This window comes from Passer domesticus, chromosome 3 (assembly GCF_036417665.1).
Source record: "Passer domesticus isolate bPasDom1 chromosome 3, bPasDom1.hap1, whole genome shotgun sequence".
NCBI lineage: Eukaryota > Metazoa > Chordata > Aves > Passeriformes > Passeridae > Passer > Passer domesticus.
In genome coordinates, this window is record NC_087476.1 from 36,028,301 (window position 1) to 36,053,415 (window position 25,115).

At 40.5% G+C, this 25,115-nt stretch overlaps 1 protein-coding gene across 5 annotated transcripts; it reads right to left on the reverse strand.

Annotated features, from left to right (window-relative positions):
- Positions 1 to 1,084: 1,084 nt before the first annotated feature.
- CGA (glycoprotein hormones, alpha polypeptide) lies at positions 1,085 to 25,109 on the reverse strand. 5 transcript variants are annotated; one of them, XM_064412609.1, is made up of 5 exons: positions 24,618 to 24,991; positions 22,341 to 22,844; positions 4,202 to 4,308; positions 3,076 to 3,260; positions 1,085 to 1,602 (listed from the first exon to the last, which is right to left on the reverse strand). In XM_064412609.1, the coding sequence occupies exons 3-5, from the start codon at positions 4,299 to 4,301 to the stop codon at positions 1,525 to 1,527; spliced, it is 363 nt and encodes a 120-aa protein (XP_064268679.1). In that variant the 5' UTR covers positions 4,302 to 4,308; positions 22,341 to 22,844; positions 24,618 to 24,991; the 3' UTR covers positions 1,085 to 1,524. The 5 variants fall into 5 exon arrangements, 3 of the variants coding, with proteins under 3 accessions (XP_064268679.1, XP_064268678.1, XP_064268680.1); XM_064412608.1 differs by having other exon boundaries at positions 22,341 to 22,957; XM_064412610.1 differs by lacking the exons at positions 22,341 to 22,844; positions 24,618 to 24,991 and adding an exon at positions 6,295 to 6,386.
- Between the last annotated feature and the right edge of the window lie 6 nt (positions 25,110 to 25,115).

The following is a 25,115-nucleotide window of genomic DNA, read 5'->3' on the forward strand; positions in this document are numbered from 1 at the left end:
TCGGGTTTTTTTCAAGAGCAAGTCAGGCAAAACATCTCCCAGGAATGGCACGGTGGAGCTAGGACATAAGAGGAGGTTAAGGGTTAAGGAGTGGAGATCAGGTTAGTAAGGTTTATTGATACACTGAAAAACGCTTCTCTAAGAACCTCATCTCCTCTACATGCGAAAAGCCTTTTCTTCTCCACAAAGCCCCGAGATTGTATTCTTAGCAAATAGCTCTGAATTTGCACTCCAATAGACAAAAGGGGGGGTGATTGGTGGATTTACACGATCATTAGAAGCCGATCTTCAGCTCCTCAAGTTCCCCATCACAGCTTAGCCCTGGGGGTCCGCCTAAACTCCTTGAGTCATCTGGCACCGGCACAGGTATCAGCCACGGCCGTGGCCCGGGACAGAGCAGCCACCCTGACAGCCCCACTCCAAGAAATCCTTCCTATCCACATTGGAATATTACTGCTGTTCGCACAGCTTCAACTGCAAGGAAGTCCCCCACAAATATGTCTGAGGCTTTTTGGGTCATTTAAACTCTTGCAGCCGGTGACCGAAGCAAGGATGGTGTTGTCACCCCAGAAATTAGGATGAAAAGCAAAGAAATTAATTCACTTCAGTTCCCATGGGCAGGCTTCAGACCTGTGAGCAGTTCCTCCAGAGCCCCCGATGCAACCCACTACAACTAAACAAGTTTTTGGTACTAATGTCAGGTGTTATGAGTACATATGCTGTGGTCCTCTTCTCACCTAACACATTCCCTGCCTTTTCCATTTGTATATCTGGGTCTAGCACAAGGCATTTGGCAATTACTAAAGCCCTATGCCTTGATGAAGACAAGCAAAAGGTAAGCGGCTTAAACAGCTAATACTCTTGTATGACTACCCTATTCCACCATTGCTACATGAAAATGTACAAAAATTCTTTATACTGTTTGATTTTTCATCATTTGCTTATCTATATGGGAGGAGATTAAATTCAGAGAAATATAAAAGATGGCACAGAAAGACATGGTACTATGCACAGATGATATACTATTATACTTTTTGGCCATTAGGTAAAATAAAAGGGGAAGAAAAGCAGGAGGAACAATACATTGCAACTTCAAAAAATTTAATCATTAAGTGAATAAGGAGAAAATAATTATTCTGTTCAATTTTCCATCCTTCTCTTCCTTTTTCCCTCTCTCTCTCATAAAAAAATCTAGAAATTTAAATTGCATCAGAATCTATTTTTGTCTGTTAAACTAATAAATCACCATTTTCCTCAATAAACATTCATGATTTAACTGACAGTTTATTTTAAAAATAGATCAAGCATTTGGTCATGCAAGTGCTGTATTTTATCCCTAACAGAAATAATTACACTTAAATGCATGAAGAAGCAAGGAGGAAATAAAATAGCCATCTATCTTATCCAGAGGTCTACCCAGAGTCTTTACCAGAAAACATAAGGTTTTACACTGTGGTGCTATAAAAGCTGAAAAACAAATGTTCCATTCACCGTTGTCCTTGACCATTAACAAAGGGACAGGCTTTAGGATTTATGATAGTAGCAGGTACTGCAGTGACAATCTGTATGGTTCTCTATCTTCACATTGTCCTTAAGGGTAATCTTAAAAAAAGAAAACACACACATATAACAAATAATTAGGATTAGCTGTGCAGTAAAAACAGCATTGTCAAGTAAAATATATCTGAAAATGTTTTCTTAACTACAAAGTACACAGGCCCTTGTGTACTTTTGTACATGTACTAGAATCACTTCAACACCAACCTATGAAGCCGCATCATCACTGTTTTTGGAGCTGTAATGTGAAAGATTTCAGTAGTGACATGCACAGTGACACAATATGCTGCTCTTTAATTTGCACATTCCTTAAAGCGTCTAATTTTCCAGAAGTGTCAAGTAACCAATCTATGGAAAATCAAAGTGTCCTTAAAATACATCACATGGGAATTACAAAAACAAAGGCAACAAACTCAAGAGTCGCCTTTATACTTAATCTCAACCAAATTCTAGCTGCTGCCTCAGGGCAAGTATAGCATTGTCAGTGTAGAATGAAATCCATGTTCTCCTCAGGTGAAGAGCCAGGATTGGTTCAGCAGAGTTTAAAGTCAGGTGTCTGGCTCTCATCACAGCAAGTGGAGACCCAGCGTTCTCTTCAGCTGTACCCAGTGAGCTGTCAATTGTCATTCGAGGGGTCAGAGGGGATCTCACCAACCCTCCAGCTGTCACTCTAGAAGCACCTTCATGGGTTCTGTGTCTGCCAGCCATACCCATATGACTTCAGTACCCTAAGGTATTTCAAATGCACCAAATCTGTGAGTGGGTAACTCAGCTGAACCTCTAGCTGACATATTTAATGAGCCTGATTCAGGTCACCACAGGATAGACACCTTAGCTCGTTTCAACTAGCTCACCATTTATTACATAAAATGTAAGGTTTCTTCACTTGGAGCAGAAACACTCCCAAAATAATCAGATTTAGAAGAAACTTTAAAAGATCCTTCCAGACGAATGTTAAGTGTTCACAGTACTTGCACACATTTACAGTTCCCTCTTGGTTATACTATGAAAAAGTAAAACATCATCTCAATTAATCTAATGAGCACAGATGGTTTTGGTCCCTCATTCCCATATATGTCATAATAGTATTGACCAGGCACCTTCCCAGAGAACTCCTTTCTATGCAGGAAAAACACAAGGCAACTGATTTATTAAAATCAAATACACACTGCATAGCATTTAAGGGGAGGGTGCACATCCAGGAGACTTGAAAAATACTGGGACAAGTCCATTACCAGAGCTGCAGGTGTCATGAGACAAAGCAGTTTCATAGAATTCAGTGGCACTGCACCAATTTCCTCATCCCAGCTGAATATCAGACTCGTTACTGGTTGATGATTTAATTTCTTCTTTATAAAAAAAGAAAGAACCAAGGCATAAAGGACATAAATGCCAAGGATTCTTCCCTCAAACTGCTCTCCAGTGTCCTCCAGCAAAACCATATTCTTTACTGTTCACTGCTTCAGCTTAATATTGCATTCTAAAAAAAGCTAAAGCAGACCTCGTTCTCACCCTCACCTTGGTAAAAGCCTTTGCTACGCAGCATGTTGCTTCTGATGTTATGTTCTTTGGAACAAGCATGGTCTTCTTGGACCTCATTGGAGTGGGATAGGCACGGGAGAAACAGCACCCAGTGCACTGGTAAATGGGTGCTCCTGGCTTGGAAAAGAATCTGTTCTCCCCTAGCTTGCACTCTGGACAACCTGCCACAAAAATACAAGGAAGAGAATTTTACTTGGTTTCCAGCTGTATTTTCATTTTCAAAAAGGAAGGGAAAGTGCAGGCCATAAGAGGAAGCGCAAGCCGCATTCTGTTTCTTGATGCCTGCAGAACAGAAAAGCACAACACCAAAGCTCTCCTCTTTTGGTTTTTTCAACTCTGCAACATGCACCAGCTGTAAAACTAGGCTGTGGCTTTCTAGGTAAACCACAAGCACTACTGGATCTTTTCAGGTTTTCTCTTCAATTTTGTTGATACTCGTGAAGGTTTGTTTCTGTCCACAGCACTAGCTATTCCTAGAAAACTTCTTACTAGCTGTAGATAATTAAAAGCACCAGCATGATTTGTAGTGCTTCTTAAACATTGCCTGGTTTTAGGCAAGACTTTGTTTATAGAGCACTTTTTAAATGTTTGGTGGTACCAAGATTTTTGTACATCACGTTTTTTAATATTTTATTTAAGGTTAAACAAAAAACACTGCAACCTCCAAAGTACCGTTAAAATCTAATATATGTCTTTCAATAGAATGCTACACCACCAGCATCCCATATTCTGGGATCTACATAGGAAAAATATTCTGCATATTATGAGGAAAAGCTGTGGTTCTACTGTTCTTAATGTTACGTTGTCATTTAGATCACAAGAGTACAAGAAACCAAACATTTCTATTCAATAGTGTTTCAAGGATTAAGGTTCTCCACATCAACTTGAGGACATGGTCATCTGGGACATTGTTGACCTGGAGAATTTAAATTTAAGGAAGAAATAGGAAGCATGCTCATAGTGAAATTATCTTGATTTACTATACCCTCATTGTCAATAAATGCAACTGAATGATAAAATTTATGATCACATTTATAAAATGTGAAAATTTAATTAATACTCTTTATAATTGTTCTATTTCTGAATGTGGAAAGCAGCTTACCCTGCATGAGAAACTCTCCATCTGGGAAAGTATGAAGAAGATGTAGAAATACAGACAAAATGGTCAATGTGACAGCTGCATACTTCCCATAGCAATCCATGATCTGTCTAGAAATACAAATACACACGTTTTTGAAGGCTGGGACCAAAGGCAGCATGAAAAGAACATGACACCTGCCTGACAGGGGTTGCTAAAGTGGAAAGAAACAAAGTTTATGAGCAAAACGGATATGCAGTGCTTTCCAGTGCAATGAATGAAGGCAGTGCAAACAAGCATCTTCCTAATTAAGACCAAAAAAAAAAAATAGAGGAAAGAGAATGATCTGATGGCCAGCTAAGCAGAATGGCTAAAAGGTTGATGATGTGGGAGTCACCAAATGGCAAGGCTGGGTGCTGGGTACAAGTAACTTCACCTCCCTCCCACCTGCCCAGTGGGTCAGTACCTGCTGGCAGAAAACAGAGGATAAAGGAATTAAAAGCAGCCAATAATGATCAGGGAGAGAAAACATTGGCAACAATCTTGGAAGCAGTAAAAATAAGCATTTAGAAGAGGTATCCAAAAGCCAGTTCAGTGTATGCATGTAGATATGCATACAGGCTCTATGCAACCTGTGGTTTTCCTTCTCTGCTTGGACTTTTCCTGAAAGCTTTGGAAGCACTGAACATGGCTGTCAGGTTCCTGAGAAGCAGCTGCCAGCCCTCTGTGACCTGTTCCTTCAACAAGAATTAAGCTGTGTCTGCAGGAGAAATGTGGTCCTTCATGCTGTTTAGATCCACAACTTCTTATCATCCTGCCAAACCTTTTGGGAACTGAATTGTACTCAACAGCATCTATGGAGCCATGCAGAGTGGATTGGCTGGATCCCTCCCTCCAGAAAATAAAGCACTTTTTTAAAGGTTGTTTTGTGTATATCCTCTCCCCAGTCCCTTAGAGGGGGTGTGACCACTGGCAGACTTGCCTGCACTGGAACACAATTCCACAATTTAATGTGGAGCCCATGCTCCGTCCCAGGGAACATTCCCCAGAGTGCAAGAAGTCAGCTGGAGGGTCTCATGCACCAGCAGAAGACAGACAGACTTTTCCAAATGATCTGTTGCTCCATCATCCTGAGCCTGTTGATACCCTAAATGCTTCAATGGCTCCAATAAAAGAAGCCAGCCACAAGAATAACACCACAACACCAGACAGATTATCCTGTTTTTCGTGTTTTTTGCTGAAGGCACTGTGGCATCCTTCACCCTAGTTTTTCCAAGAAGATATAATGCTGTAATTTGGTACACTGTAATGGCTCAAAGAAATCCCAGAGGGAAGCTTTTTTACATTATATTAACCAAAAGGGGAATTGAAATTGCAGTTTTGCACTTCCTCTATTGAGTCAGATTGTCAGGCTCATACCAAAACCACCAAAGAGACCTGTCAATAAACCACAGATGTGATCTTCTCTGCTTTTCCAGAGCAGTAGCTGTTTTGTCTCATGGTGTTACTTGAATTTTCTGACTGCCCCCATGCTGTTAACCCAGTTAATGTTCTCACCACTCATTTCATCTCACTGTCAAATCCAAGAAAGCTTCTACTTTGTTCTATTAAATATTAGCTTTCTTATGCTACTGGAACAATACATAATGCCTGAATTTCAGGAGCTTTTTAGAAAGATGGTAATTTTAAATCTTTCCCAGCAGATTAATTCTCACTTCATTATTTACAATATCTTGTCTTTCTCCATTAAAGACTCTAAAATATGTGCTAATACCACAGGTTGTGTAATGTTTGATATTTGACAGCAATTGCTAGCATTGAGCAGGAGAAAAACACAAAGTTACTAATGAAGAAGTTTGGGACCCAATCTGAAATAAAAAATTATCAATGTTTAGCTGCAATCTAATTCTAGAACCTCATTTCCTCTTACTTACAAAGTGAGGTTAACTCTAAGCATTGATGTTTTAATACCAAAGTAACTTTTAAGTTAATGTTCAAAGCAAAAACTTTGACAGAACGGAAGGAGGAGGAAACTTTTGGAAAAGAAGGGAAAGAGAATGTCAAAACATATGCAATTGTTCCTCTGTAACAGCAATGAAAAAATAAAAATATATTACCTCCCTTGTTCGACAAGAATAAATCAGAGAAACTGCAGGATGGTGTTTGAAGATGAGCTGTTCTCACTGCTTGGTGGTAAGTTCCCAAAACTGATGTGTGAAAAAGTTGCATCTTTCTTTTATACCAGTAACAGCTAGATCATATTCCTCGCCCACACCTAAGCCATTGGATCAACTGTACATTTTCTCTAATGACTGAATGTCACTTTATGTAATTACCAGCCCACCATGCTGATCTTATCTTCAACCTGACTTTCATAAGGATTATTTTTTTTCTTATATAATGAAAAAAGGTCAGATTGAGAGCACAAAGTCAGTGCTGTATGAGTTTCCTGGGGAACTCAAACACTGAACATCCATTTTTTTGCTACAGTTTTCAGTGAACAGAAGCTCATTTTCAAAAAACAACAAATTAATGTTTTGTAACACTTCTTTTTAAACTGGGGAGTATTATTAAAAAATATATTATAAAACACTACTATAGAAATGGCACTGTTTTAGCAGAGAATAAAAAATTGAGCAACAGTGATTTAGAAGAAATGTTAGTTTGTAAATTCTCCATTTGAATTTAATGCACAGAAAATGAATGCATGGATGAACAGAAATGTAGAAAAAATAAATTTATTAAAATAAGATTTCTGGCAGGATCTTTTCTTGTTTTTAGAATAAAGCTAATGCATTTGCAGCACTTCTGAAAACTCCTGAAAACACAGCTGAGTGCAGGTTAGAGACTTGTAAGTCCTCAGTTTCAAGTGACAGGGTCTGTGTAGATGCTGGCTAAACAGGATGGGTCCTACCCTTCCTTCTGGCACTGAGGCCAAGCGGCACAGCCGGGCTCACACCCCTCGGATGCTCCCCTTCCTCTCAAAGGGGAGACCAACATTCAAACACCTTTTGGGAACAGCCCCTGGCAATGCAGACAGCCTTGGGTCCCTGCTCAAGACCTTGCTGTGTTTCCAAGCCCTGGAGAGTTGAGGGAGGTTCACTTCAGATGTAAAAGCTCACTGCAGAAGTGAAGTCCCTAAACCCAAGTCACTCACTCTGGTTGCCCTTACAGACAATGGAGAGAAATAGCCCCAAACATTTATTTCAGTACAAGATTAAGCCACTTTTACCGTGTGCCTATTTTTCATCATTGAGAGCCCAGGGTAGCTACCTTGGATTGCTCACTGTTCTACTCAGAGATATTTACAAATGTTTTATCGTTGAAAAAAATTCTTAAACACCCAAAGGCTTAAAATTACCTTTTAAGGACCTGCTTTGGGTCACACACTGATGGAGATGGGATATTGAAAGAGACCCCCTGCAGGTTCTCATGTTCCTACGAAAATGAGGCTTTTATTCACAAAACAATCAGTCTCTTACAACATTGTACAGTTGGATTTGGTGAATTGCACCTCTGTAGATTTCTGCTCTTCAGTTTTCTTCTCCCTTGCCCTGACTCTCTTCTTAATAACAACAACACCCCCAGACTCCATTTGCTATTTCAGACACATTTATTGCAACCTTCATCACCTCTGCCTTCACTAACAACCTCATCTGCTTCAAGGTGTCCGACACCTTTTTCTCTTCCATTTGTTCAACTCATCACTGTAACAAAGTTAAACTCAAAACAATTGTCCCCAGCCTACGCTTGGCTTGAAACTGGCTCTTGTTTCACAACTGAAGATGGATTTCTGCACCTGTAAGTTTGTCTGTTTTTTTCGGGTTATTTCTTTTTTTTATTTTTTCAAATATGTGTTTTGGTCTAATAAAAGATAAATAAATTTTTAAAGAGTCTCTCTCCCCACAACTTTTGCTCCATTTAATAACAAAGGCATACAGTTGAAATTTGAGAGCTATGGGTAAACAGTTTATTGAGAAGTGCTTCCCTGGAAGACAGAAGCTTAATATTTCGTGTCATTCAAAGCAAATTGAGGAAAATTGCTGAAGTTTATGGAGTGCCTCTGTCCTGCCCATTTCATACTCACCTCAGCTTCCAGTCCTTTGTGAAAGCCAGGATAGCTCGTAATCCTTCCCAAAGCCAGAAAACTGTTTCATACCAATGAAAATAAGTAAACATTGAATTGTATATTTGATACTTTCCCAGGTATTGTAGCAAATCATCTACTAGTAAAAAGCAAAAGCTATGCAAAATGTTTATTTCATCCAAAGGATTCAAGCACAGTGGCAATGTTATAACCACAGAAAAAGAAAAAAAAAAAGAAAAAAAAATCTGCTACTCTTTCCCTATCAGAATGTATTAGGGAAAAATCTTGTGAAGTCAATGGAATTACACTGGTATAAAAGATAGTTTAAAAAAAGCTCTTATATTTATTAAGAGGATTTTTTACTTTAGCCGCTCCAAATCTCCAACTAAAAATACTTGGTCAAATCTGTCTTAATGTGTGACTGAATGAGAAATGAGAGAACATGTCTCACTGTTTTGGAGGGGGAGAGGGCACCCTCTAGTTTATTAAAACACTTAACGATACTCCCACAAGTATTTTTGCCACACTGATATCATGATTTTCTGGTGTGTACAAGCATATGGATGAAAATATAGGCAAATACATACCCCAAAGTGGACCATCGAATATGCTTTGTCAAGATCAGTATTTTGTCATTCTGCATTAGAAAAATGTAACAAATTGCTAAAATTTTCAAGTTTCTTCAAGGCCAGTTCCTAAATTGGACTGGGACTGTATTAAGGAACATATGTGACACTAAATATAGCATTTTAAGGCTAAAATCAGCGTGAGCTCAGAACATAAATATTATGAAGTTGCAGAACTTTTGGCTCTTTTTTAGAAGCTGGGTCCCTACAGCTCCTTCTCTGGCTGTCTGTGGAAAGGAGAGCTCACGTCTCTTCCCTTGCTCTGCCAGATGCTGCCTCAGGGTATCTGTCCTACTTCCCTACTTAGCGATATCTGCTTATCTGCAGGCTGCTTCCTGGTGCTGCCTCTCCCTTGCTAAAGGAAAGCTTTTCTACTTTGCCACTCAGCACTGACACCCAGCACTGTCTGTAAAAGACTGGGGAAGGGCTCTCTTGCTTCAGAAAACAAATACTTCTATTCAAAAATAAGTCCACTCTATCCATAAGCAGAAACACGCCCTCCAAGTGTGTTTGCACATTAGCACTGTTAAACAGAATCTGCCTATTTTAATAAGGGTAATAAAAGGTTTACTATACCATACCCCAGCAGAAAAGACTGTAGAGAGCACACATAACTTTTGCTTTTTAATTACTGCTGTGTTCATCTCTGCCTTCTTTATTGGTCTTCCTAATCCCTGCTGACAAATAAATGAGAAGGAAAAACCTTTAAAATGAAGATTTGATAGCATTTTTCACTTGGATGGATGAGTAGGCTGAGCTTTGGAGGATTTTTTTTTAATAATAATTAAATTACATTTCAGAACTTCCTCTAAATGCAGCCGAAATCCACTCTTCATCATTTGTGCAAAATCAGAAAAGAGCAGTCCTCCATCTGAGAGAATGGAATGCTCATTAAATGCCAGAAACTCCTCTTTCCTTCTCCCTTGCAATCCTCAAATGCCTCCTTGATATCTTTGTCCAGCCCTGCCCTACAGGCTGACACAGCACCCACAAGTGACAGCCAGCACCAGACCCTGCACTAGAAGGCATCCTGAAGCACTGGTAGTATCTTTTGCATTTTGGGTGTCACTTCCTTCATTTTTTATGCTATCTTCCAGATGTTCCTGGGAGGAGAGAGGACCCCACATATCCCAAGTTGCTCCGCACTTACTTAAGCAAATTATCAGGATAATTTTCTTAAGTAAGAGAGAGAGCAACCAGAATGAGTGAGAGCATATCCTGGAGAGAAAAAACTTGCTGGGGATTCAAGGAACAAAAGAAGTAACTTGAGTGTTAAATAAAGAGATATGTCTCCCTACTCCTTCTAATTTTTTCAGCTCCCATCAGTTTATTCCCAGAGACTGTAACATCAGCTCAGTACATATATGTGTGTGTGTGTATATATATATTTATATCTGTAAAAAAGGCCCCCCAAGGCAATAGAAAATACAGATACACACCATTAGGAGCTCCCCTCTGCTGAAATACTTCATACTGTATTATGCAAAGAGTGAAAGTCAAATTTTCTATTCTTTTACAGATGCTTTCAACTGATTACCTAAAATTATCTCTCAAAGCAATACTTCTTGGTCTCAGCCTCCTTTGTTTAAAATTGACAGGAGTTCTGCCATTATTTAAAATGACACTGGATCAAGACTTTTAAGATTAGCTATTAGTGTTCTCAAGCTTCAGCCAAACATTGATTATTCTGAGATAATAAGTCTTTCAGTACTTATTGCACATAAATAATTGACAGAAAAGCCTTTCCTATTCTAAAACCATAGTGTAAAGCGGGTTCACTAATACATTTTTTGTTTGGTTTTAATGGAATTAATATTACAGACTTTGACACTTCAGAAATACGTGCAATAAACATTCCTTCATGCAAGCTAAGTAAAAACTGTGCCACTGAAGAAAATCAGAAAGATTATAAGGAATAGATATATTTTTCCCCCTTTCTTACTGAGATTTTCAAGGTCAAAATGTTTAATCATTGCTTGTTATTAGGCAACTTACAGTACTAATAGGATGATGACTCCTGTTTAGCTCTGTTTTCATGCTTCTTTTATTAATAGGTTTATTTGAAATCCAATTCCTTTGAGCAAATTTAGAATAGATAATATTACAATTCTCACAGCATTGTGGGACAGCAAACAAAATGTCATTAACATGTAGGTTTAACTTCAAGAGCTTTAGAGATTGCATTTCAATGTTCTTATTCTCTACTTTAAATTAAAAGTAACCACACCTCAGGTGTGACTGAATGAGATTACAAGGTCAGGAAGGTCCATTCCTGTGATGCATAATGCTGCTGAGTTGAAGTACCCAGGTTTGTTAGACTCCTGAAACAGTAAATATTATTAATTTATTTATTATCAGACAGAGGTAAACCACTGGACTGCATAGACTACTGATCAAACCAATTATGTCAATTAATATGTTCCTGCACCACAAGGGTAACCCCACAAGGGTAGCCCATAAGAGATGGATAATGATGCCTTAAACATATTTCAACATTTATCCCTTCTCTTTAAAAAAAACCACAAAACATACACACCCCAAACCAGATGAATGCATCATTGCACGTGAGCTTTAGACTTGATAAATTGCTATGTAAAAGTGAAATGTATATCTCTAGTGCAGCTAAAACAAAGAAGCCTGATCAATAATGCAGGATGTCTCATTTATACAACCAGCTATTTCAGCAACTCTCATTATCTTATTCAGTAATAATTGCTCAGACAATTAGCTATTATCCTTTTCTAGCCCCAAATCGGAATGCTTTCATACGCTCACTGTATCACCTTTTTTATTAGTAGAGGTTTATATTATTAATTGCTTTCACATTTCATAGAACTGCATTTCTCGATTCACAAACGAAAGCAGAAAAAATGCTCAAGTTCCTCAAATTCCAGTCAAATTGCAGCAAGCGAGAAGTAGCCTATATTGATGATGATAATAAAAAAAAATTAAAATGCACTGACATAGAAACTTATCTGGGAAAAGGTTTCTGAAGAAAACAGGTTATTTCTATCATATGACCAAGAGGATCATTACCAGGTTGCTGTTACCCTCTCTTACTGTTCCTACACAGAGAAAACTGGCTGCCAGGTAATCTGGCTGAATAAAAAACTCACCATACTTCAGTTCTATACTGCAGCAGCACTCAAGAAACCCACACAGAGAACAAGCAGACAATGGTCCCCTGCCCTGGAGAGCTCACCATTTCATGCTGGCTTTGAGGGACAAAAGTTATTCCCCTAAACTCCTGTTCAACCCACCTGGGCATTTTTCTTAAGCCATCAGATGTCAAACTGATGTTCTGGACTTCACCAGAATTTTCAGATGAGGCCTTAGGTCTACATAGTGCAGCAGATCATTTCCCTCACTCACAGTGGTCTCTTCTGATCATGCCTAAGCTATCCCTTCATACAGCCACCTGCCCTTTGGAGGAACTGTGCACAGCACTTGTTTCACATTTGCCAGAGACTATCAGAGCAGCTAATAAAGGAAATTAGACATTGTATTTGGCTATTGGTGTGAGTCAGCACATGGAAAATGGGCTAGAGAGTTATAATTAATGCCATGTTGGAAAGCAAAGTGGGCCAGTGTTGCCCACCTCCGTACAGTTGTCTATCAGAAATAAAAAGGGCTTACACTTACATAATAACACTTCAAAATAGAACCTACAGTGCTTTGAATGCTGGCTATTTAGAGTTTATTTCCCACATTGTTGAAATGTAGCCATTCTCACACAGCAGAACAGTAACCATTTGCTGCCAACAATATTACATAGCTGTCTTCAGGGGCCAGCAATCTATTAAATTTACATCTCGAGTTTAGGGTAAATGTCTATCTAAGTAGACTATAAAGGTCTAAGCTGTAATTTTGGAGGAGGGAGAAGGCAAGGGAAGGCAGTCTGAAAACTAGAAAAAAAATTAACGCTGCTATTTTATTTTGTGATCCACACTATTTCTTAAGGTAAGTTTAGAACACAAAATGAAATGACTGAATAAAGTCTCCTGTGCAGATGGTCTAGATGGTGTGTGTGTCCACTTTTCAGGCATGAGAAATACAGTAGGAAATGCCTCAGGGGATCACTCCCTGCTTCAACACTCAGGAATTACTTTGTTCTTGCAACTTTGTGCGTGCACTTCAATAGTAAGCTGTCAAGTATAGATTATTGATATTTTACCCTTGCACAAGTGCACAGAAGGAAAAAAGCTACCACAGTGGGATTCAAATCCCCTCAGCTTTAGACATCTGCAGTACATATGGGCAATGTCCACGCTGGTTGCTCTGGCAGTCATTTGAAAGACACAGGCATGGTCTGTCTTAGCTCTCACCTCAGAATGAAATGGGTGATGTCCTACAATTGCTTGTTTCTCTTCACTGGTTACAGACAGGTCAAGAAAGCTGGCTTGGATAGTCATACCCATTTTTTAAGATATTCACAATGAACTAGACCCAGTGCAAAGCATCTTTAATGTTCTGTAATATGATGGAATGAATATAGTCATGTTTTTTCTTTTGCAGTTAGATAACCTAAGAGACATGCTGTAAGTAGTTCTCTGCAATTTCCCACAACACATCCAGGAGGTTAAAAAGAGGAGGAAAGTGATGATTGATCTTATCTGCTAATTGCCTTCCAGATTCTTTGTCTGTGTTCTTTGTAACCTCTTGTTTTAGTGGGTACTTAGTTTGAAAATTCTCTGAAGCAAAGGCTATCCTTTTATCCAAATTATTTTTATCCATTATGTGTGGTCTTAGACAGTATGACAACTACAGACCAACGCTGCTTGCTTGATACTGAGAAGGGAATGCTCTGTATCCTTTGAAAGGATGGTGCTGCAAGTGTAGCAGACTTTCAGGAACATAATCACTTTCCCAGAGCTATTCACAGGTAGGAGTAACTTCACTACGATCTAGAGCCTGATAAGCATAGAGAAGCCCACAGAATAACACAAAATGCATTTAACAATATCAGGTTTGAAATCATAGAAATACATAGTGAGGATTGTCAGCTTGCAGAGTCCTTGGCAGAGGCAGATACCCACAGACTGGCAAAAAATCATGCTGGCAAGTGCCACACAAAATCTTTAAAGTAAACCTTCAGCTCCAGCTTCACGATATCTGAGAGTGCACTTCATGCTATTCTAAGAAGGCAGTCAGACCTTTTGGCTAGCAAGCTAATAAAAACATTTCAGTGTCACCACTTGTTAACTGACTGTATTTTTTTCCTGCTTATATCCTTTACAGGCTTTTTTTTTTTTTAATTAAAAAAAAATTAAAAAGCCATATCTAGATATTAGGTGGGAAATTCAGAGATAGTACAGCTTTGCCACTTCTGCTGGCTAGGACCAAATACTACCAAGCGAGGTATGACTAGGAAACAAACGTTAACATTTGATATGCCTTGTCAAGCTGAAACATACATTTTTAATTTAAACAGAGCTTCACTGCAGCAGGCACTGCAGCAGGCAGAGTGCACTGGCCAGTGGAACCAGATTTGCTGCTGCTTGATATGCTGCAGAACATGGCAATAAAAGTGATTAATTACAGCAAATAAGGTCATGAGTTTACCATTGATTTATTGGTTTAAAGGGTCGTGTGTGCGAAATCAGCTCATTCTGACAGGGAAAAGTAAAGCTCAGTGCCAATATCCTCGTGTTTTAACAGTTTCCTGGCTGTTTGCTTTAAGTCTTCCACCAATGCTGCTTTAATGTGCAGAGAAAACAGAGGAAGAAATATTCTTGGGAACTTTTTCAGACTGACATCCATAGCACTATGCTTTAAAAACCCATATGAAGCAAATAATGAATTAGTACTCACAAACATAGGATTAGTATTCCTCAGAACACAACTTGCAGAATTGCTCAGTGCAAACAGGGAGGACAGGGAATGTAGTGAGTGATGAGTTCAGTTTCATGGGGTGTACAAAAGGGTCCTCTGTGATTACCATCATTTTATGTTGGAGTCACTAATCTTGCTGTCTGTGAAATACTACTGGGTCACAAGTTTCTGGGTGGTGGTCTAGCAAATGTTTCCAAGAAGAAATATGAATCCTATGCACATGCTTTCCCTCCCACTCAACCAAATCCTACATACAAAGTTGTGATCAGTTGCGATACAAACGAGGAATGAGTAAGCGCTCACCAGAGAGTAAGTGATTCATCAGTCTAGCAAATTAAAGTCTAACAAAATAAAATTTAATGCAGAGGAAAGAGTGGGGAAGGAAATGGGGGGGAGAAGCATGCATGGATATGAACTGATACTTTCATTATTTACAGTATTTGGAAAGGATCTATGGCTACACATAATCTGCGAAGTTTACTTGAATGAGCCTGAGATTTGCCTCATCAGACAGAGGCAACTGCAATTCCAGACAACTGAACTGACTTTCTAGATTCCCTCAGAATCAAAAGCAGGGGGAAAGACACTTTTAGACCTATTTTTGACAACTATCTCAGTCCAAGACAAATTGGCCACTGTCCTCGGTTATAAGGGGAACCTAGACATCTATCTCAGATGTAAACATGTACAGCAGCACTTCAGATTCTTACATTTGGCAGATAAGGCTCACAACAAGCCCCAAAATACCAAAGCATCACCTTTTAGCAGCCCACCTAAATTTACTCTATCTACTCCCTATTTCAATCACTACAGACACCAAGGTTTTAAAACGTCTAGGCAGGTATCAGCAGAGGATCCAGAGGCATTCTGCAGGTACCAAATGTCCCCAGGATCTCCACCGCTGTGATACGGCCCCGTATCAACGCACCAGTTCTGTCACAGAAGCAGCAGAGACGGCAGCGTGCTGCCAACATCTGAATTACTGCGTTCAGCTGAGAAGCAAGGGAGTCACAGCAACACCCGCCGCCGCTGGATTGCTGCTGTACTCGGGATCAGCACGTTCCAGGCGCCTCCGCACGTTTCCCTGCTCGGGGTGGAGCTGACCCGATGGATCTGCCCGCGGCCACAGCCAAGGCTCGGAGCTCCAGGCAAGGCTGGCACACGCCCGGCTCCAACAAGAGGGAAAAGCCAGCCGGGACTGCGCTCGGCCCCGCGCTGCCGCCCGGCCAGCGCGCCCTTCCTTCCCAGGCACCCCGGGGTGCTCGGGGTAACACCCGACAGCAAGCAGGCATTCAAACACGGCTCAGGGCAGGGGAACACACGGGCTCAGGGCAGGGGACCACAGCAGCTGAGGGCAGGGAATCACACCGGCTCAGGGCAGGGAATCACACCGGCTCAGGGCAGGGAATCACACCGGCTCAGGGCAGGGGAGCACACCGGCTCAGGACAGGGGAGCATACCGCCTCAGGGCAGGGAATCACACGGGCTCAGGGCAGGGGAGCACACCGGCTCAGGGCAGGGAATCACACCGGCTCAGGGCAGGGAATCACACCGGCTCAGGGCAGGGAATCACACCGGCTCAGGGCAGGGGAGCACACCGGCTCAGGACAGGGGAGCATACCGCCTCAGGGCAGGGAATCACACGGGCTCAGGGCAGGGGAGCACACCGGCTCAGGGCAGGGAATCACACCGGCTCAGGGCAGGGAATCACACCGGCTCAGGGCAGGGGAGCACACCGGCTCAGGGCAGGGAATCACACCGGCTCAGGGCAGGGAATCACACCGGCTCAGGGCAGGGGAGCACACCGGATCCGGGCAGGGCTCCCCAAGCGAGCGGTCTGCATTGCGTGCAGAGCAGGCGCTGCTGCGAAGTCTCATTAACTGCGGGAATGCCGCAAGTCCCAGCGATTTCAGAGGCTTTTATTCATGTCCTTACACGCTGGCCGAGCGGGGTGTACACAAGCACACACGCTTTGCTGATTACTAGTTTTTTGACACTAAGCACACACGTTGCAGAATGGTATTGGGATTGTCAAGTACAAGCTTAGAGAGTCCAACCTTTGATCTCACGATACTTAGAAAAAGTTAGGAAAAAGTTAGAGTTGGTTAAGTGAGTGGGCTGTGATGAAATTAACCATGAATGTTCAGAGAATAAGCTGAAATAATGTTTGAATCATTAATGACGATTTTCAAGAAATAACAGCAAGCAAGGAAGGTTCAAGCTGTAGAAAAGTATAAATGTAATATTTATTTTTAGAAGAGAGAATAGAGAACACAGAGCATTTTATATTGTCAACCTTTTATCCCCTGAAATGGAACAAATTATTAAATAAAAAATTGGTAAATACCTGGAATATTATGATAATTATTAAAAACTAGTTGAAATGGGTTAGTCATGAGAAAAATTGTACCAATTGATGCTAATCTCATTCTCTGACAGGATAATTGCTTTAACAAATAAGTGCAAATAGCAGATATGATGCATCATGACAATGACAAGCTTTTGACATTGTTCTGCACAGCATTTTACTAAGTAAGTCACGTCAGTGCATTCCAGAGATAAGTAGCAGCCCTGTAGGTGCACAACATTTGTAAAATTGTTCTCAAAGCGCAGTAATTGATGGTTTGTTGTCATTCTGGGAAGCTCTCTCAGGAGGAGTCCCACAGTACGTCATCCTGGGAACAGTTTTATACCCCACATCCATTTACCAGCCTGGGTGTTGGCATGTGAGTGCACTGACACAGTTAGGCAGCGATAGCAGCTTGGGTAAAGTGGCAAAGTGCTGTGAAGGAAGGAAATAGCACTAAAAATGGGTCTTGAAGAACCAGCCTAAAATCAATCAGACAAAATACAAACCAGACAACACTTTGGAAAGAGAAATCTAATGAGGGCAGAAATTTAAATATAGAATAGGAAACCACTGTGTAGGCAGAAAACAATGGGGGAGATCACAAACTAGAGCCAACAATGTAATAGATGACACAAAGAGTGACAGCAAATGAGAACTGAGTTGGGCACTGGACACTGTGCTCCAAGAAATAAAAACTGCAGTCCATCGCTGAGGGTGAGGGACACATATGACAGCAAGGAAAGTAGGAAATACCAGCTGTGAGGAAAGCCGAAGGAATGAGCTTTATATGGCTTAGAAATAAGGCAGTAAATTGCGAAATAAAGAGCTCAAGGAGAGGTATTATAGTGGCACTCAAAAATGTAGTAAGCTGCCATAAAAGATTTGGTGGCTATTGTTCCACCGTGACAACTAGAGAAAGAACAAAGATCAGATGAACTTCCAGCAGGGATTTAAGTCGAATACTATGAATCCAATCAAACAGTTCAGATTGCGAAGCATTTAAACAAGCTGCGTTAGAGGCTGTGAAATCTTCCATCCAGAAGTCCTGAGCCTGCTTCTTTTGAAATGCGACACAACAAATTTGTTTGTGTGATTAATAAAAATACTAAAGGCGTACATGGTCATCAGTGAGTTTGAAAGCTTGTTTGGTCTCTGTAAGCCAAAAGTTACCCAGCACTGCTACATCACTGCAAGTCCATGTCACATTGATTTGCTGTTCCTGTAAGCATGGGCTTGAACGGCAACAGGATCAGACCCACACTTTCCCTTGCACAATGGTGCCTAAGTAATGGCATGCACGTCTCAGATCTTTTAATGTAACATAATTTAATGCAGGTTTTGTATTTGAATAGTATGCATAAATCACTGCGAAAGAATTGCTATCTCACTATAAGAAAGGAGCTACTAAACTGTGTGTACTAGACAAAGGAAATATTTTTCAAGAGGTTTGCCTGAGGGAGGATTTAGTGGAGGAAGTTAATGCATTCCAGCAAGAATCTCCATCACTATACCAGTGGATTAATTGTAAGTAAATCTAAGGCTCTGAGTGAGGAAAATTTGTAGCATAAGGAACGTAGATGAAAAGTGTGGGATGGCTGCTGAAGATAAATACATAGTTTGAAACAAATTCTTAACTGGTTATATTTTTTCAGCATTTTGTTATTCCCATGACTAACTCTCAGCTGTAAGAATGAGGTTTTGATTTAATTCCAAGAAATCATTTTTAAATCAAGAATTCATTAAATTTCCATCTTTTCATTTTTACTGCAGTGGTTTCTTTTTCTGTGCAATGATTTTATCATCTGATTGCAATCAATATTGCTGTAACAGGCAGTATATGTAGTTCATCATCAGTCAGAGAATGGTAAGGGATTACAGCACATTTATACTACCTCTTCTCAAAGTCCATCCCTCTACCTGCTCTTCCTGCCACTTGTAGGTTGTACCATGTTTTCCTTCTGACACGGGGATCTAGGTTTTATCAAAGGTTTTCAATATTAATTTGTTGAAAAATGCAATGAAATATTAAAAAAATAAATGTGTTGCTGTAAAATGTTCTTGAGAAGCAGTTTTGAGCTTTATCATAGCAAAGAGCTGGGTGTCAAACTGGGTGTCACTACTAAGTAATTAACTGGTTATAAAACAGCTAAATCATGAAGAATCAGGAATCATGCAGAATGCAGATCAAGATGAAAAACAAAATGTTCTTTTTACTAACCTTACATCTACAAGTAAATTCTTTCTTTACCTATTAGCAGTATAAGTTTTTATTTTAAATACACTCTCTTCTCCCTCTCCAACTTGTTCACAAGAACTGCCCTATCCTAGCACCCAATCCCTTTCCTCCACACTCATGAAAAAGATTCAGCTCTTAGACACAAAATTAAAGTAACCACCAAGAAAAAAAGAAAAAAAATAAGAAAGAAAGGTGTTTCTGTGGAATCCTTCTAACTGAAAAGCCAAACCTTGCCAAATGGGGAAGAGAATGAAGAAAAGGATGTAGTGATGGGAAAACACATCTCCAGGACACCCTTTCTTTCTCTTTATAATTTTTTAAGGTACAGCTAGAACTCTGCTAGATTCTTTTAATGAGAACTAAACTATCGAGGATGTAGGCAGTGTGCACTGGGAAGCGAACAAAGGAAAATGATAAACAGAAAACACAGTTGGAAGGGTAGAAAGGCACCATTAATTATAGGTATTAGCACTGTGGCTTGTATTAAATTATGTAAATGAGAACACATCCACTCCTATGCTTTTAAGATAGCTCTGAAAATATTTTGTAATATTTCCTTCTGAAAAAGCAGCTCTAGCCATAACCCAGGCTGTATTTTCAAATGTGCTGTCCTCCCTCATCATTAATTTGCTCCTTTCTGCAACCTGAAAATGGATATTGCAAAAACTTTTTCCATTTCTTCCCTCAGCTTATGCAGCTACAGCCTAAGACCAGGCTCTGCTCAGTTGGTTTTTTTCTTGCTGTCAGACATATAGGTCATGTTGATCACTGAGTGATATATAGACCTATATCAGTGATTTTGAATGTAAGTGAATATAGGCCCAGCCTTGACAGAAAACAGCGGTATCATCAAGGAAGATGTGACTACACAAGATTCATTCTCTTGCCTCTTTTGGACTTTATGTTTTATTTGCAATTAATTTTCATGATTAGATCCCTTTGCACAAATCTACCATTCTACCATTTTCATGAAGTTTCTTTTGTAACCTTGTGAAAGAACACTTACATGCCTAAGAAATAGCACTATTTATTGCCTAACATGAGAGCTATGTCTGTTTCAACATATTCAATAATCAGTTAACCCATTTTTCTTCACACACTACCATCCTTCAGCTTGAAAAGCTTTTGCCTAAACTAAGGCTTACTTTTACTGTTTCCAGACTGAAACTACACTTCTTTTCACCTTTTGTTTCTCTAGGCTAAATGAACCATTTTTATTCTCCCCTCATGAAACAGATTCTCCATTTTACTGATCTTTCTTTGAGTCCTTCTCTGTACCTCCTGCGGTGTGATCTCATCTTTTCTGAATAATAGTGACCAGAATTGCATAAATCATTTCAGATGAGGTGAGACCAATGTTTTTATCTGCAGTATCTAATGGAAATAGCTGACCTGGCATGTCATGTGATTTTAGTAACTTTTTTTGCAGCTGGATTATATCTCTGAGTTGGTCATCCTCAACTCACACAACGAGCACTTCCTACCTACTGTAACTTCCAACTAATGAGGTTCTTCCCCAGCAGAAAGGATTGCTATCAGTCTCCTTGCCTGTTGTGTTATTAAAATTAATCCATCCTGTTATTAAGGTTCTGAAGGTCAGCTAGTCGTGATCCTTCTTATATTGAAATTGTCTCACTATTTTGTATCATCAGCACATTTCATTATTATAGCTCATTTTTTTTCTCCCGACACCATTAATGGAAATTTCTGGATGAATAAAGATCTTCTGATGTTTCAGAAGGGTATGTGATAGGTTTTTTTCTTTCATCTTGAATATGGAAACATTCATTTTCATATCTTCTTTCTCATTAGCCCCTGCTTTAATTTCCTTTGTAAAGGAAGCTGAGCTTCTCAAAATTCTCACTTTATTCTTACCCTTCTTTATATTTTTCAAGTAATCATATTGTTCCATTCCTTTCAAGCTTTTGATTGTTCCAAATAACCCTTTTGAAGTGGCTATTTATCAAGCTGGACTATCACTCTTGTTTGAGATTTGAATCACAGGTATGTTTTTTCAGAGAGATTTGGCAGCTGCTGAACTTTTTCCACAAGCAAGTCCTCAACCACCTAGATGCATTTGTCATCACCAGCTCATTCCCTTCATTTCTCAAAGTTTGACCTAAGAAATTAAGAACCTTACTTATCAACCTACTTTTGTTCCAAGAAGTATTTTTCCTAATTATTCTTCCAAAAACTATTTCTCTCTTGACTGGAAGCCAAACATCTCCAGCACATCTTCATGCTCTCTAACAGAAGTTCTTGGACACGTTTTCCCAATACCAACTCAAACAAGTTCTAATTTATTGGTCCTGTCACTATTTGTTTCTTAAATATCTATCACACTGCAAATTCTAATCCTCCATTAATCCCCTTAGCTTCCCAAACACCATGAGTGTTTTAATATTCGTGTGACGCCATCTCAGTCTTTATTCTGTCATATCTTCTGTTATCCCTAAAAAATCTAGTTTTGTTGCCAGGGCTCCAGTGATACACAAATATCACAGCTGTTTCTTGCTAACATGACATTCTCCCTGGAACAGTTAGTCCTCCTCCCAGCTACTGGCTACATACAGTCTAAGCTACACTATTCCACTACTATCACCACTAGTGATAGTCATCACTATTCCAACTCTCTCTCTTTGCTGTCATCATTCTAACCTCTGATACTTCTAGCACTACTTGCTTGATTTCCCTCTTCCACTACCTAAAGTCAAATGGAGACTAGTTTTTTTCCTAGATTTAAAGCTATTTCAAACAACTGATAGGTAAGTAACCCACATAGAGGGGAGTTCAGGTCATGAAGACTCCTTTATCTCTTAGGCATTTCTAACCAGGCCCTGCGCCCCAAAACATGAAGAGTATCTGATGTGCCTCCTCTAAATGACAGTTTGGAGACATGAGAATCAAAATACAGAGCTAGGAAACACCACACTGTGGAAATAATAAATCAGTCAAGGAAGAGGCAAGAATAAGAGAATAGGGAAGAGTGTAATTGAACCCCAAAGAAATTTCTGATGGTGAGGAATACTTACTGCTATAAGCCCTTATCTTAAATCTTTATTTCTAGCACACCCAAACAATAAGGTCTTCTTGACAAAAAAATTCTGTCTTTGAACTGGTGTAAAAGTCAGGACCTTTTCCTTCCAGTCTTCCATCCTTTTTTTGGTCTTTCTCACCATCTTCACAGTCTTTGTTCTTGGACTGTTTTGGTTGAGTTCGTTTTTTTCATCCCTCCTTTCAATTGTCCTTCCTAATACATGCATCTTCCTCATCTGCTTCTCTCTTCTCTATATTTTCCATTTTAACAGCAGGTGGATTACTTGACGATATTTACAATTACAATCAATGTTTCTTCTTCTGCAATGTAAGCGTCCTCTCTTTTATATTCACATTCTTCCACGTCACATAGCCTGCCCCACATGTCCATGAAGAAAACAGGTATCTGAAAAGAACCTCTTCTCTGCATAATCTCCTTCTCCTGTCACCAGTAAGCAACAGCTCTCCTCTTCCATGAGCTATATCCACCAGAGTAGCTCCTGTCAGGAGTCAAATACAGGATGAGCAACAAGGCCTCATAGCTGGTCTTAATTATTTTCCCCTCTCTCAGGCCATTGCCACGCTTGAATCAGTTGCTGTCATCACATTCTCACTGTTGTCAAGAAAAAAAATAACTCCTTTGTTTTTCACCACTGTTTGTGGTCATTCCTTACACTTAATAATTATTTTCTGGGTCTCTCAGATAGAAGATTAGCAATTCTCTGCCTGTGACTCATGATTAAAGACAGAAGTCCTCCCTTGCACAAAGCCCCTGGAGGCTCACGTACAAGTGCACTTCAGGGTAGTGCAACTGAGGGATGGGTTACTTTAGGCTTGATCCTGAGGAGAACAAAACAACACTAACTCTACCCTAATCATGCTAACCTTTGGCATGATTGAGAAACCCATACTCCCTTTCTCCTTCCTCCCCAGCCTGGGCTCAATTCAGAACACCCCCTGGTCAAGGCAGAAACAATACAGCAAGCCAAAGCAAGGACAGACTATCAGGGTCCAATTGGGGTATTGTGGCTCACACTTAAGTGAAAATAATTGCAAACAGCACAGTATAGGACAGAATTATCCAGAGAAGGTATTTTAGATCCTACAGATATATTAAGTGATTGAGAAAGAATAAATAGGTCCTCGTGCCATTGTTTCTAGCATTTGCATGACTGAGTCGTACTGGTGTTATAGGTGGTTTGGTAGTGAGGGATACAAACAAACCAGATTTACCTGGTGCTACATTAACCTTAAATGGAAAAGCTAAGTTTTCTCTTCTTCTGCTTGTAACACAATGGATTTCCTGTGCAAAAAAAGTCAAGAAACCTAAAAATGTTTCAGGCTTACAAGTCGCAAATAAGATATCTACTTGGATGCTTGTATGGAAAACAAGAAACATATCACTTTGGGTTCACTGCTATGACCCAAAATGTGGTCATTTTTGGACCAGATTCCCAGACTTGTCTCCAAAATGTTACATATTCAGTGTTCTCACTGTGAATGTCTACACTTGCAGACTAACATTTCTGCATTTCTGGAAGAACCTCCTTTCTTCCCAGCTCTGATTTAGTGTTCATTTCACCATACACCTCAGCTTTCAACTGAATACAAGCAGTAGGTAGTGCCATTTGTCTTTTGTGACAAAAAAAAAAAAAAAGAGAACATCAAAGCAATCCCGTGGTCATAGAAGATAAGGCAGTGGGTATGGGATATTGAGTCACACCTGGGTCAGTGCAAGACTGGAAGGCATGTTCAGGGGCCTGCTGGTAGCCTGTTCCAGTCAAAAGACTGTTACACCTAATTTAAGTTTGTGTAAAGTACTAGTATTCCTCATTTTTCAGATGATGTGAAATGTCCAGCTTCAGGCAGTGCTGGCTAGCTATGAGAAAGATTCACTTCAGGCAGGGTGCTCTCTTGCTGCTGTAACACATTTCCTCCTCAATTCCTCAAGGAGGGAAAGTGAAGAGTGTGAAGCCATCAACACATGTCAACCTGTGCAACCTAGAAGACTGCAAAACATGTATCCATGCCAATTCAGCGTCCATCAGATCCATGTTTTCCTTCTCACCAGAATCAGTGCCTCAGGCCCATCTCCAGTACTTCCAACACCCTTGACAGACGAAGGAATCTCCTCAGCTAATTTAGCAGATGCAGGGAAGGACAATGTCCATCACTGGAGCTTTGCGCTATTGTGAGTACATCACCAGCGTGTGAGGGGGTGTTTGGCCCAGCACGCAAGGGCAATAAGGCCCTCCAGAACCTCCGGATCTCACCTGCTTCATTTGAACAGCCAAGCTGCACTGCCATTTCCAATTAAGAAAGCAGGATGATCTAGGTGTGAAGACAACTCAGTGCCATTCTTGAGGCTAACACACTTCCTGCAGAGGAAGAACGGTGAGGAATGAACAAGCCACAAAAGCTCGGTGGAGTGGGCCATGGCCTGTCCAGCAGCGGTTCGTGCCACACGGCGCTCTCAGGTGGGAGGAAGGACCGGACGCGACCCTTAGCGCCACGGTCTAGTTGACGTCACGGTGTTCAGTCATAGGTCAGATTCGATGACCTGAGAGGCCTTTTCCAACCGAATTGATTCCTCGACTCTGGACTCGAGGGACAGCGGCAAAGCCCAGCCGGCGCCCAGCGCCGCGAGGCCGCCGCCATTTGCGGCCGCTTTGCCGCCAAAACGCCTCGCCGCGCGGGCGGGGGCGGGCCCCGTCACGTGGCCGCGCGGGGGCGAGCCCCGGCGCGCGTGGCGTCGCGTCACGTGAGGCGCG

What these genes read in the sequence shown, in the direction of transcription:
- CGA (XM_064412609.1), bottom strand. Translation starts at nt 4,301, where the DNA reads ATGGATTGCTATGGGAAGTATGCAGCTGTCACATTGACCATTTTGTCT. An exon ending in TGGAGAGTTTCTCATGCAGG is followed by an intron (nt 3,261 to 4,201) that starts GTAAGCTGCTTT and finishes TTTTTGTGGCAG; the next exon opens with GTTGTCCAGAGTGCAAGCTA. An exon ending in TAGCAAAGGCTTTTACCAAG is followed by an intron (nt 1,603 to 3,075) that starts GTGAGGGTGAGA and finishes TCTTTTTTTAAG; the next exon opens with ATTACCCTTAAGGACAATGT.